At 36.7% G+C, this 13,136-nt stretch overlaps 1 protein-coding gene across 2 annotated transcripts; it reads left to right on the top strand.

The window, feature by feature from the left end:
* The first annotated feature begins 305 nt into the window (after positions 1 to 305).
* LOC132065764 (uncharacterized) lies at positions 306 to 9,746 on the top strand. Of its 2 annotated transcripts, none has more exons than XM_059459292.1 (5): positions 306 to 490; positions 4,114 to 4,428; positions 6,422 to 6,623; positions 8,157 to 8,385; positions 9,314 to 9,746. In XM_059459292.1, exons 1-5 carry the CDS (start codon positions 458 to 460, stop codon positions 9,561 to 9,563), a joined length of 1,029 nt encoding a protein of 342 aa, XP_059315275.1. In that variant the 5' UTR covers positions 306 to 457; the 3' UTR covers positions 9,564 to 9,746. The 2 variants fall into 2 exon arrangements, with proteins under 2 accessions (XP_059315275.1, XP_059315274.1); XM_059459291.1 differs by having other exon boundaries at positions 307 to 529.
* The last annotated feature ends 3,390 nt before the right edge of the window (positions 9,747 to 13,136 follow it).

Here is a 13,136-nt window from a genome sequence, read left to right as displayed (position 1 = left end):
TATAATCTCACAAGTGATATAGAGGAGAATAGAGTGTACACAAATCTTACCCCTACCCCATGGATGCAGAGAGATTGTTTCCAAAAGACTCTCAGCATCAATAGAGATATATCAAGGACCAAAATAAAGCAATCCCAATACATTAAGAACCATTTTGATCATTATCTCACATAAATTAAGTCAAAGATACTAAGGGGGACATAATTTAATGAGTAACCTAAAATAAGGTCATACTGTCCAAACTTTTAATCCCAATCCCCCCGACCCCCGCGCCCCAACTCCCAAAACACACACACACCAAGTAGCGTTACAACATGATAATAAGTGCTTTTATTTCTAGTAATACATAGATTTACCCCTGCCCTATACCTAACATTATTATACAATACAAGAAACCAAATAAAACCGCTCAGACAAAGGAAGAGAAAAACACACACACACACAGAGGAAGAAAGAGATGAAGAAAGCAGGTGGAGCAGAGAAGAAGAAGGTAAGGAGATCACATGGCGCTGATACTCCTCCTCCTAGGGTAATCCATTTCTAATTTTAATGGACCATTACTCCTCTAATATACCACAATATATATATGTATATTTGTGGGGAAAAGGGTTTGTTTAATTGTAGTTTTTCTTGCATTTCCCCTTATTAATTTGTGTAAATGATCTTGTTTTAGGGTTTATGAATAAAGGGTTTATTTTCATTTCTAATTAAATCCAAAATTACTCCATAATTATACCACAATTCTTAACTTGTCTTTATAGTTTTTTAATTTTGTCTGATTTCGTTTTTTGGGAAATGGGTTTGTTTTATTGGTGTTTATCTTGCATTTTTCCCCTTATTAAATGATCTTGTTTTAGGTTTTAATTTTGAATTGTATATATGGGACCCAAAAGTATAAGGCTTTTTGAAAAGAAGATTTGTTTGATTGGAGTAATTCATTCTAATTTAATAAAAATTACTTCCAAAAAGATACACAAAATTTTAACTTGTCTATATAGCTTTTTTCTTTGTCTGGGGGAAAAAAGGGTTTGATTAATTGTAGTTTTTCTTGCATTTCCCCCAAATTAATTTGTATAAATGGTCTTGTTTTTGAGGAATTATTTGAATTGTATACATGAGATCCAAAAGTATCAGGGTTTATGATATTCTAATATAATGGAAAATTACTCCTTTTATATATACAATTCTTAACTTGTCTTTATAATTTTTAATTTTGCGGTTCCACATAATCGTCACAAAGTTATGGTTTTGCGGCAATGGCCAATGGGTCTATTTAATTTGGCTTTTCTTGCATTTGCGAAAAGAGCTTGTGTTAATGATCTTGTTTTAGAAAGTTACTTAATAGCGCATACAGTGGGATCGGGAAGTTTTGAGAGTTCAAAATCCTATCAGAATTCTGGGTTTCCAGGAAAGGGGTTTGTTTAATTGGAGAATTTCCTGCATTTCCCTCAAAGAATTTGTGGAAATGATCGGGTGTTGAGGAAGTTATATGAATTGTATACCGTGGGACCCAGAGGTATCGGGTTTGAGATCTTGTCAAAGTAAGGGATTAAGTGGCGAATGTTCTAGAGGGTGTTGAACTGTTGATAGTGTAAATGTTGCAACTATGTGATAAACAGTGTTATGAAAGGCGCTCGCCTTACGCCAAAGGCGTGAGGCGTGGCAAGGCGAGCCTGCCTCGCCATAGCCAGCTAAGGCGTGGCAGTTTCAGAAAGGCGAGGCAAGGCGAGCATGGCGAGGCGAATGCGTATGGCGAGCAAGGCGTCGCCTTTTGTTTTTTTTTAAAAAAGAGCTGTCTTTTTAAAAACATATTGAGAATAAAGAGTAAAATATTATTTCTAGGGTTTTATTTCATCACTTTTCCATAGCAGCTGCGTCTCCTCCTTCTTCTTCTTTGGTTTCTTCTTCTTATTCCAACTTCCACCAGCAGCAGCAGAACCACCTTCAGCTTCTGCCACTTTCAGGTAAGCTGCTTCTTCTTTTTCCTTCTTTCTTTTATTTCTTCTTTCTTTCCGGCCTGGCTGGCTTTTTCTGGCAGCAGATTAGCCTTTTCCAGGCAGATCTGACTTTCCGGCAGCCGGCCGGTGACCCAATTCCGGCAATTTTTTTTTTTTTTTAAGATCTTGAAGAAGAATAGATGTTGCTTCGTTATAATTTGGTTAATGCTAACACTTAGGGACCTTATGACTTATTAACTATCTAGTTGGAGACTTTTAGACTTTAGTATCAACTATCAACTATCTACTTTTAGTTTTTCAATTGAAATATATGCTAGTATTTTGTTGAGTATTTGAGTTTTTTGGGTATTTATATATGCATATTTAATATTTTAATTTTTTGTGTTAATTCTCGCCTCGCTCCTAAAAGGCGCTCGCCACGCCACGCCTCGCCATGAGGCGTGAGGCGAGCCCTTGTCGCCACGCCTCGCCTTTCGCCATCCTAAACACTGGTGATAAATAAGAGATGGACAAAGTTGTATAGTGATTTTTATTGTTTTGGTTAAGTCATTGTAGGAACAGTTTTTGGACCTAAAATGCTGGTGTTCTCCCTACTAGTGTGTCATAGGTGGTTCCATTTTTGCTAGTTGGAGGGGTGAATATTCCATATATATTTCTAAGGATTGAAAATGAACTATAAGTAAAGCAACTATGAATTTCATGGAGAGTTCGATCCTGGATCAGGATGAATGCTGGCGGTATGCTTAACACATGCAAGTCGGACTGCAGTGTTTCCAGTGGCGGACTGGCGAGTAACGCGTAAGAACCTGCCCTTGGGAGGGGAACAACAGCTGCAAACGGCTGCTAATACCCTGTAGGCTGAGGAGCAAAAGGAGGAATCCGCCCGAGGAGGGGCTCGCATCTGATTAGCTAGTTGGTGAGGCAATAGCTTACCAAGGCGATGATCAATAGCTGGTCCGAGAGGATGATCAGCCACACTGGGACTGAGACACTTTGCGTTGTTGGTTCATTTTAACATTATATAGTCAATGGATGGTGGATGATCTTGTGTCCTTTTGTGGAGATGAGAGGAATTTGCAAAACTTGCATTGGACCAACTATTGAATGATAATTGACGCGTGTCGAATCGTTTTTCCAATAGCTAGACTGAATTAACTTTAGATCTGTGTAGTTAATAGGTAATTCGTCCCGCTCTAAATAGTAGATACTACTCTGCTCCTTTAGGGAAATTATAGGAATATGTAAAGGTAATTGCTTAATTTTTCTCAGTATAACTATTGAATAACGATCCAGAAGTGTTGAATTTTTTCTGATATCGAGGATATCAATAGAGTAGGGTTTCTTTGTAGGATAAAGAATGACTTTAATCTCGAAATCCTCATTTTTTTAAAAGAAATTGACCTTGCCAAATCTATTGCATTTTACTTAAATCCTTGAAATGAAGTAACTATGACTAACACTATAAGCGGTTTTTTTTTTTGGGTGGGGTGGGGCCTGGGGGGAATCACAAAAAAAGGATGTTAACCAAAGAAATTATAAGGCTCTGCATTTTTGAGTTTCTCTGAATCGGACTCTATTCTGATCTCATTATTGGTTTTGTTTGTCCCGCAAAGTTTCATAGAGTTTGCTTTTTGCTGGTTATTAATTTATTCTTGCATCAAAAGGGATCAGTTTGTACTTGAGAATGTGATGATGCTGAATTAAGATACTTTCCTTGTTGTACTAGGAACAAAAGCGGACAGTCATCACAGATTCTTTGAACTGTTGTTGGGGAAGTCTGGCTTTCTAGGGGAAGTGTTGCATGTATGTTTCTGGACCTTCTAAAATGTGTAAAAAGTATAGGCTTCCCATAATCCCATCACTCATCACTGGTAGTCCTTTATTCCCCGTCTCTTCCAGACTTTCTCATCTGCTCATTTAAGAGGGGAAAATTTTGCTGCTTTTTTGTTTTTATGATCATCTTGCAGGACTACACTATTAGTATAGATTATAGAGATAATACCATATTGACTCCCTTGAAAAAAAGATAAATATAAAGGTTCTTGTCGTTGAATATATTGAGATGTGCTCAGCTTCTTCCTTTCTCCTCCTGCCGCTCTTTCTGCCCTTTTTATTTTGTGATGTTCATATCCATGCTATTCACTTTGAGTTTCAGAAGCAAGCTGCACAAAAGGACATCTTCCAGGTATTTGCTGAGAAAGTTAGAGATCATAAGGACTTGGTGTCTCGTTGGGCTGTCCTACAGGAAACACGAGTGGAGTATTTCAGAGGAAAAGATTTTGTTAGTTTTGTGAAGAATCATTCAGAACTGAAAGACATACTCGAGTCGGATAGAATTTTGGAACCTGAAGATATTGCCAACATTCTTCTTAAGAAGAACCTATTAGTCCGATGTGATCGTGTGGTAAAAACTGTCCGTCCTGGCAAGAAGAAATTGTCTACCTTTCCGGCACATTTAGAGATATACCATGTGAGTTTCTTTCTGGATTCAGTCTACTAGCGATTTTGAGAAATTTCCGGCTTTCTCTCAACCTTGTTTCTAGTCAGTTATGAGTACCTGTGTTTTTGTCATACCATAGATTAATAGTGGCCTTGAAATTTTGTGTATTTGCTTAATGGAATATTATGATCATATATTTGCTATTCCTTATCCCAAAAATAAAGAAGGATCAGATATTTACGGTACAGTTGATGCTTCTGCTTGGAAGGGCATGCGTCTATTCTGTGTTTGTGTGGTTTACCTGTCTTACTGGGGGTCATATCCAAGTAAATCTTAATCCTTTGCTTTTTTTTTTTTTTGGGGATACATGGGGAATCTCCGAGGGCCTTTGGCACAAAGTTCAAAATTCAGTGGATAATAGATAAATTCGGTGGATAATAGATCTGTCCTTCTGCCATTCTTCCTTGGAACTAGGTTGTTGAATGAAGTGGGATTCGAATCCATGACGTGCATCTAACCCACATATCACACGCTGTGCTCTTAAATCCTTTGTCATTCACATCTCCTACCTCTAGACATGTACCAAAATCCTAAAGTTAAAATGAGTTAATGTATCATAAACCCTGATAGTTACTACTTTTAGAACGTGTAAAAATAAAAATTAATCTATCTGCATGTTTATTTTATAAATCATCCTAATCATCTCTCACTGATTAACGAAGGCTTCCTTTATAAACAAATTGAAAATCATCACAACTAAAAGGAACCAAGACGTCTTATTCTCTATCCTTTCACCTGTATTATTCCTCTCATACTAAATCTCTCCTTTTATAAATCAGAAAATAAGTATGATCACTTCAATAGATATATGCTACTGTGCTGATGGTCTCCATCATTTGCTGATGATTTGTAGGGTTGTCTTAATTTTCCTCTTTCTGTAAGTAAGCTATTTACAACTTCTAGAGGTGGCAATTTGAGCCCATATTTAGAAAATTAGCCCATTTTATCCACATGTTAGTGAGTTGGGTCACTCATATTTCAGGTAGATAAATATGGGCTTTAAGTCTCTCTTTAACCCATAAAAATATGGGCAAATATGGGTAAAATATGGGCATCCATATAAGAACACACTAGATCCAATAACAACTCATTTTGAAAATGAGAAATTTCTTTCTTACCTCCCACCCCAACCCTTACTCCACCACCCACCCCGCCATGCCCCCCACCCCCACACACATTTTTTTTATTTCATATACTTTATTTTTCTTTTATAAAAAGCTTATAAAAAAGGAGAAATTTTTTTCTTACCTCCCACTCCGATCCCTACCCCCACACCCACCATACCCCCTCCCCCCCAAAAAAAATTCAATTTCATATATTTTACCTTTATAAAATTTTATAAAAAATCAAAAAAAAAAATTCTTACCCCCACTCCACCCCCCCCCCCCCCCCCCCCAAAATTTCAATTTTCATATATATTACTTCTATAAATTTTTTATAAATAATGGAAAAGAATTTCTGGTCCCCCACCCCACCCCTCATATATTTTACGACCCCCCCCCCCCACCCCGCCGAAATTTATATGAAAAAATTAATTTAACTTGACAAAAGAAAAAAATTATAAACATACGCTTGTGTAATATGGGTTAACCCATAACCAACCCAGCCATTTATCACTCAACCCATATTTACCCACACAAAATATGGACGGTTTGAAATCCAACCCATTTTTGTTCAAACCATTTGCAACTAAACCAAATCCAACCAAACCCACCCATTTGCCACCCTACCAACTTCCTATTTCTATTGCCCTAGGAAGAAAGCGAAGTCTACATTCTATTAAAAGCTAGGCATCTGATTTATGGTGTATTTGGTGTATTTCTCTTAGAAAGCTTATCCTTATCCTCTTTAAACGTTCTAAACTTGCATAAACTGAGCCTTCTATTATGTACCCCTAGAGTAATGCATTTGATATGGCTTTCTTGCAGTTTTTGAGGTTATGTTTCTTCACCTATGTATGCAGGATCAGGTCTTTTCTGATAATGACGCCTTTTTCGCATGGACATTTGTCAAAAGAAGGCCCCTATGGCAAACACTTCTCTCATTCTGCTGGCCAGTTTTGACATTAGCGATCTGCTTGTTTCCTGTGTATCCTCATCAGGTCAAGCTGCTTATACTCTACTCATGTGCCGGTGTCCTCCTCCTTATACTTTGCCTGCTTTTGTGTAAGTTTCTGGTGCTTATTTCAATTTCATTCACAGATCTTTTGTTATTTTCCTCATTTTCTTCTCATAAAGTAGTGTAGCTGTTTTTATATATTGTACCAAAACCAGATAATTTGTTGGAATGACTAAACAACAATTTTAGGATGTTGGCTTGAGTGAACTTACAGCATGAGGGGCACAATAGAATTTTATTGTTGGCTGCTTGGTCTGTTGATATTGCCCTTGTCAAGTTGTTTCTTCAACCAACCCTTTTGAAAATTCTGGCACATATAAGTGGTCTAAAGTGATTCTGTTCATAGTTTTATTTAAAAAATAGTGCATAATGAGTAGATTAAAGAGAAAAAGTACCTAGTTGCTTTGTGTCTTTTTGGCGTTCTTGTCCTAGCAACTATGTGTGAGTTATAGTAAATAGATTCAGCTCACTCTTAGTGTATCGACTCAGTCTAAGTAGCAAAAATACAGAGCACTGGGGTCATGTCAGACAGAGTCATGAAAACACCAGAATTGGAAATAATGGCACACGGTTTTTTATCTAATGTATGTAATTTATAGCAACCTTAATTAATGGACGTAACATTGCAGGAAGTATTAATGTCAATCAACTAGGACTCGGTCCTAGAATATATGGGTCCTTCTCACATATTTAGGCTTATTTCATTCTAATGCAAACAATGTTGTTAAAGGTTCATTTGAGGCGCTTATAAGCCCTGAAACTCAGTTGAAGCCACGTTCTGCGCTTAAAGCCCCAACAGATGTTGGACTTGGTGCTTTTCGCTTTTGACTACTCTGAATACAAAATAATTTGTCTTCTTTTTCTTCTTCAACTCAATCTTCTATTCCCCATAGTTGAGTTCTAAGGGCTGTAGATTGGGGAGTTATTTACAATGTGTTAGGCCGAGCTGTTATTGTTTCTGAGTTCTTGTCGGTTATTATTCCCTGGTTAGGTGCATAATCAATTCCTACATTATAGTAGGCGTTTGGACATGCGATTTCATCTCATGAGATGAAATTATAGATGAAATCAGCGTTTGGACATGCGATTTCATCTCATGAGATGAAATCCCAAATCATCCAAAAAGGCATGATTTAGGATTTGAAATCATGATTTCAAAAAATATAAATGTAAAATTTGACCCATACGTTTATATTTTGTAAAAAAAGACCCATAAGTTGGTAGATATATTTACCAACCATTTGTATTAAATATTAATCTGCAAGTTGGTAAAATATTTTCAACAATTAATTACTCCCACAGGTGACCATTGTCATAGCTTGTGCAGTGTTACAAAATTTTTGCGGGAATACCAAACAGCTGCATAATCTCCACATAATTAGACAGTAAACCAAACGACCCCTTTCACTCAAGCCAACATCCTGAAACGATAAATATTTGTTTTTTGTTTGATATGCAATTCATGCTCATCTAGCCTTGTCTAGTGTATCTTCATAATACTATTTGTATTAAATACATTTACCAAGAATGAACATATATATATATTTATGATTATCAAAAGAATATGCTGATGCTTGCAGTGAGAGGCTTGGCGTTTGGTGCTTTATGGATTCTTCTTGGAAGGCGTGTCTGGTTTTTCCCCAACATTCTTGCCGAGGAGGCAACACTCAAAGAATTGTTCCAGTTTTGGCCTCAGAAAGATGAGGCCGAGCGACCTAAGTGGACAGCAAGGCTCTTCTATGCAATTGTCGGTATGGTTGTTATTTCATTACTGAGGCATCATGCTCCTGATGAGGCTGCAAGAGCCAGGTTCGCTTTCTTGCTCTTACTCTAATTCCTCTTTGATGGTTTATGAAATTCTGATTTAGTCGGAGCAAACTTGATCCAGTTTTATAAAGTTGAAATTCTGTTTTCTTCTTTGTCAACTTTGATCAGAAAAGTCTTAATATAAAGACGGTGTTTCATTACTCTATATGTACAAGCATATACTCCCTCCGTCCATTTTTACTTGTCCTGTATTGACTTGGGTCACTTGGCACACCCGTTAAGGAGCCATAAATAGAATGACAATTTTACTATATCACTTCTAATTATTACTAAGTCATCTAATGATTGAAATCAATCAAACATACTTTAAACATTGTGCAGCCACTAACAATTCGTTGAAGTTTCCAACCCAATAATTAATAGTAAGGGTAAAACAGGTATGAAATGGTAAATTATCAGCTATGAAATGGTAAATTATCTCTTAGTTTTCCAAATTGGACAAGAAAAAATTGACGTCTATTTCTAGTATAGAGGTCAAGTAAAAATGGACTGAGGGAATATTATATTTGTTATGTACTCTGTACTACAGTATTTTGGTACTATATATCATATATTAAATATTGACTGCAAGTTTTAGAAATTGAATCTACATTCATACATACATTTACTATCATATCTTAAATTTTAAACGAGTAGGGAAGTAAATGAAGAACAAAAAGAAAGACTAAAAGTTCAACTTATATATCTTGATGTTTTATAACGCCGATATCTATCAGCTACATTAGCAAATATTGTGGAAGTTAGTTTTATTTTTTTTTAAATTGATCTTGTCAGACTGGCAGTTTCTGAAGAAATTTGTTGTTTATTGTGCCGTTCGCCATTTATATCATCGACTTTGCGTTGATTTGTTGTCCTAGGATACGAGAACATTTTACTCAACAGTGTCTGAAAATGAATTCCTTCCTTGCAGGTATCAGAGGCGGGTTTCTAATATTATAGACGATGTGCTTGAGTGGTCTCCAAGTCTGGCTTTGTCAGGCATGATAGAAAAGCAAACTGTGGTGAACATCACCGAGCCTAATGACAATGTAACTGACAGCCAGAGTAGCGATGAAAAGGTATTTTCCTCAGGTGATCTAGATGATGAAACCTTACCCAAAGAAGAAGTCGAGGAAGTTACTGAAAATACAGAAGATAGTGATCATCACCAAAAAATATAATTTATAAAAGTTAGAACATGTGTTTTCAAGAAAGCAGTGGATCGCAATTTTTCGTTTTTTTGTTATTCAATTTTCACTTATATCTTCAGGATGTTTGAGTGTAGATGTTTGTAGTAAAGTCAATGAAAATAACTTTATTGTTGTAAAAGTTCATGTTTTGAATATGATACTTTATTTTGGATGCATCGGTGTTGCAAGCTGCAAATTTGAGAGTAGTTAATTAAACCTTGTTTTGTGGTTCCTCATCGAACCCTTTGCTGGCTTGTATGGTAAAATTTATGACAAAAGTGTGTATGAGATGCATATTGTAGCTACTTGTGTCTCACATTTAAAGAAAGAAAAAATCTCTTCAGCTAGTATGCTGGTACAAATTTCATCAGATAAGCATAAAATGAGCCTGACGAATCAAAGTTGCCGCCATGTGACTCGCAGGTCACGGTTCGAGTCATTAAACAACCTCTTGCGAAATGCAAGGTAAGATATGCCTGATAAGGCCTTGTGGTCCGGCTCCTTCCTGCGACCCCACGCATAGCGGGAGCTTAGTGCACCGGGGAGGACAATTTATATTGTAGCTTAAAATGAACGCATGATTTACGCAGAAATCGATTAGAATTTTATAATGTAAAGTAGGTTGTTTTGTCAAGTAAATCTTAAGAGTCCGAAACTTGAAAGGCACTTTATACAAGCAAGGACGAAAAGGGGTTGTGAAATTTGGAAGTGACCAAATGGAGTCATTCGCACAAAATACCAGATTTCAGGCTGGTCTTTAATTTTTGTCCCTCAAATATGTGGTCTTTAATTTTTCTCTTTCAACACTTTGGGCACGGCATAAGCTAAATTTCGATCGGCATGGTTAGTGTTTAGCTTCGGCATATGTATCACATCATCCCACAAGTTATTCCGGACAAGGCAAAACTTTCAACATTCAACTGATGCATGTATTTTCTATTATATTCAGTTTGTCATTCATTTTGTAAATCAAGTGTAATTCAGTTAGTCAACACAAGTCAATAGTTAATTAGTCAAGGTAGTTGAGAATTGGTTGAACTAGTTTTGGGCGGGAAAGTTGGTTAGAGGTTGTTGAAGATCATATAAGTGGTTACTAGTTATAATTGTATCCATTCGGTAAATTGTCATTTGATCTCAATATACAGAATTCTACTTTCTTCTACACTTCTTCCCTTCCGTTCAATTTAGCTTCTAACTCGAATTCTTTCATTGGATTCCTGTGTTAGCTACAGAATTCTCGAATCCATAACTCAATTCCTGCAATTCTATTATCAGTTCATTCAGAAATTGTCATTTGATCTCAACATACAAAATTCTACTTTTTTCTACATTTCTTCCCTTCCATTCAATTTAGCTTCTAACTCAAATTCTTCCATTCGATTCCTGTGTTAGCTACTGAATTCCTGCAATTCTATTATCAGCGGTATCAGATCTTGTAAATCCTTGGCAACAATGGCAAAAGGAACTAGGGCTAATGGTGACAACACCAGGGAGAGCTCTTCTCCAGAAGTGGGAGAATTGCGTGAAATGATGAAGAGATTGATATTAGAAGTAGGAACTCTTGCAGGAGAGGTTTCCAATATGAAAAAACTTGATCAAACTATAACTGATTTAAGACAACAAATGGAGATTCCTGAAGGGGTTCATAGGGACAAAGCTCCATTGGTGCAAAAGGAAGATCTTTCGAGGGAAAGTCACTTTGGGGAAAGGATTCAAAAGGATAAAGGTCCAGTTACTGCAAAGAATCAACATTCTAATTTCTCTAAGTGGTCAAGAATGAAATTCTTGAGGTTTTCAGGGGAAGATTTAAGATCTTAGTTGTTTAAAATTGATCAATTTTTCTCTATGGAGAATGTAACTGCAGAAGAAAAAATAGGAGTAGCAGCTTTGTAACTGGAAGGTGATGTTATCCAGTGGCATTTGTTTTTCATGAGGTATAGACAATACTTACAACTTGCTACATGGACTGAGTATGTCATGGCCTTGGTAGAAAGGTTTGGAAATGATTTTGATGATCGAACGGAGGAAATCAAGAAGGTGAGTCAAGTGGGAAGTGTGAAGGAGTATCAAGCCATTTTTGAAAGAAACTTGACTAGGGTACAACTATCACAAGAGAATGCCATTAGTTGTTTTCTTGGGGGGTTGAAACCTGAGTTGAATTTGGTTGTCAAATCTCAAATCCCACTACCTTGATAGAAGTTTACAGGTTGCTAGAATGCAGGAGGCATACATAGCTGCATTGAGACGACCATCTTATCCAACAACAAGCAAATCAGGCTAGCTTTTCAAGATGAGTAGTGGATCAAAAAGTGAATAACAAACCTATTCTACCAAGCCCAAGTATGGGTGGAAATGCAATTCAGAAGGGTTATAATAGGAGGAGATTGAGCCAAGAAGAAAAGGATGAGAAGAGAGTAAAAGGGTTGTGCTTCTTCTGTGATGAGAAGTATGTGGTAGGGCATAGGTGCAAAAACCAGAAACAACTATATTTGCTGGAATCAGATGAGCAAATAGAAGAGGGGCAATGTTCTACATAAATTTTTCAAGATGAGTTGATACCTCAAGAGTTGGGAATTCAACAAGAAACAGAACAAATGGAGATTTCCATATATGCATTGAATGGATCTTTGGGTTATAGGACCTTGAAGGTGATTGGTTATCATGCAAAGAAGCCTTTGCACATTTTAATAGACACAGGCAGTTCACACAACTTTATTAATCCTGAGTTGGTGAAACAGCTAGGGTGTTCAGTCACTCAAACTTTACCTCAATCAGTAGCTGCAGCTAATGGAAAGATGAGTGTTGAAAAGGTATGCAGAACATCATAGTTGCTGCAAGGGGCAGAATTTTCTGCTGAATTTCTGCTATACTCCCCTTGGGATCTTGTGGTATTGTATTAGGAGTATAGTGGTTGCTTACCTTGGGGGACATCAAGATGAATTTCAGGAACTTAACTATGGAGTTATATACAAGGGTAAGAAGCATGTTTTGAGAGGAGCAGCAGACAAATATTGAACATTGGCACTGAGAAACTAACTAAAATCTCAGGTAATGAACATCAACTTTGTATGATTCAGTTGGTTCCAACTATGGATAGTGAAATGCAATGGTATGCACTAGAAGCTAGAAGCAGTGATGAACATGATGTTAACCTATCTGGTTTATTAGAGGAATTCAGTGGGTTATTTGAGGAACCTACATAACTACCACCCTCTAGAGGTGTTTTTGACCATAGAATAGTACTGCATAATGGAACTAAACCTATCAACAAAAGACCTTATAGGTATCCATCTGTCAAAAAGGATGTGATTGAATCCTTAGTGCAACAAATGTTGGATCAAGGAATAATACAACCTAGTTGCAGTCCTTTTGCTACTCCTATAGTATTGGTGGGTAAGAAAGATCCGACTTGGAGAATGTGTGTTGAGTATAGAGATCTGAATAAATCTACTGTAAAGAATGAATTTCCTATACCAATTGTGGAGGATTTACTAGATGAATTGGGAAGGTCCAAGATCTTTTCAAAAATTGATCTTAGATTTGGATACCATCAATTGATAATGG

The sequence above is a fragment of the Lycium ferocissimum genome, chromosome 7 (assembly GCF_029784015.1).
Source record: "Lycium ferocissimum isolate CSIRO_LF1 chromosome 7, AGI_CSIRO_Lferr_CH_V1, whole genome shotgun sequence".
Classification (NCBI taxonomy): Eukaryota; Viridiplantae; Streptophyta; class Magnoliopsida; order Solanales; family Solanaceae; genus Lycium; species Lycium ferocissimum.
Note: the sequence above shows the minus strand (reverse complement) of the source record. Positions and strands in the feature narration are given on the sequence as shown.

Excerpts from the sequence above, each read along its gene's own strand:
- LOC132065764 (XM_059459291.1), top strand. The coding sequence starts at position 458 with ATGAAGAAAGCAGGTGGAGCAGAGAAGAAGAAGGTAAGGAGATCACAT. Across the intron at positions 530-4,113 it reads CTGATACTCCTCCTCCTAGG|AAGCAAGCTGCACAAAAGGA; the intron begins GTAATCCATTTC and ends TTTGAGTTTCAG. Across the intron at positions 6,624-8,156 it reads TATACTTTGCCTGCTTTTGT|TGAGAGGCTTGGCGTTTGGT; the intron begins GTAAGTTTCTGG and ends TGATGCTTGCAG.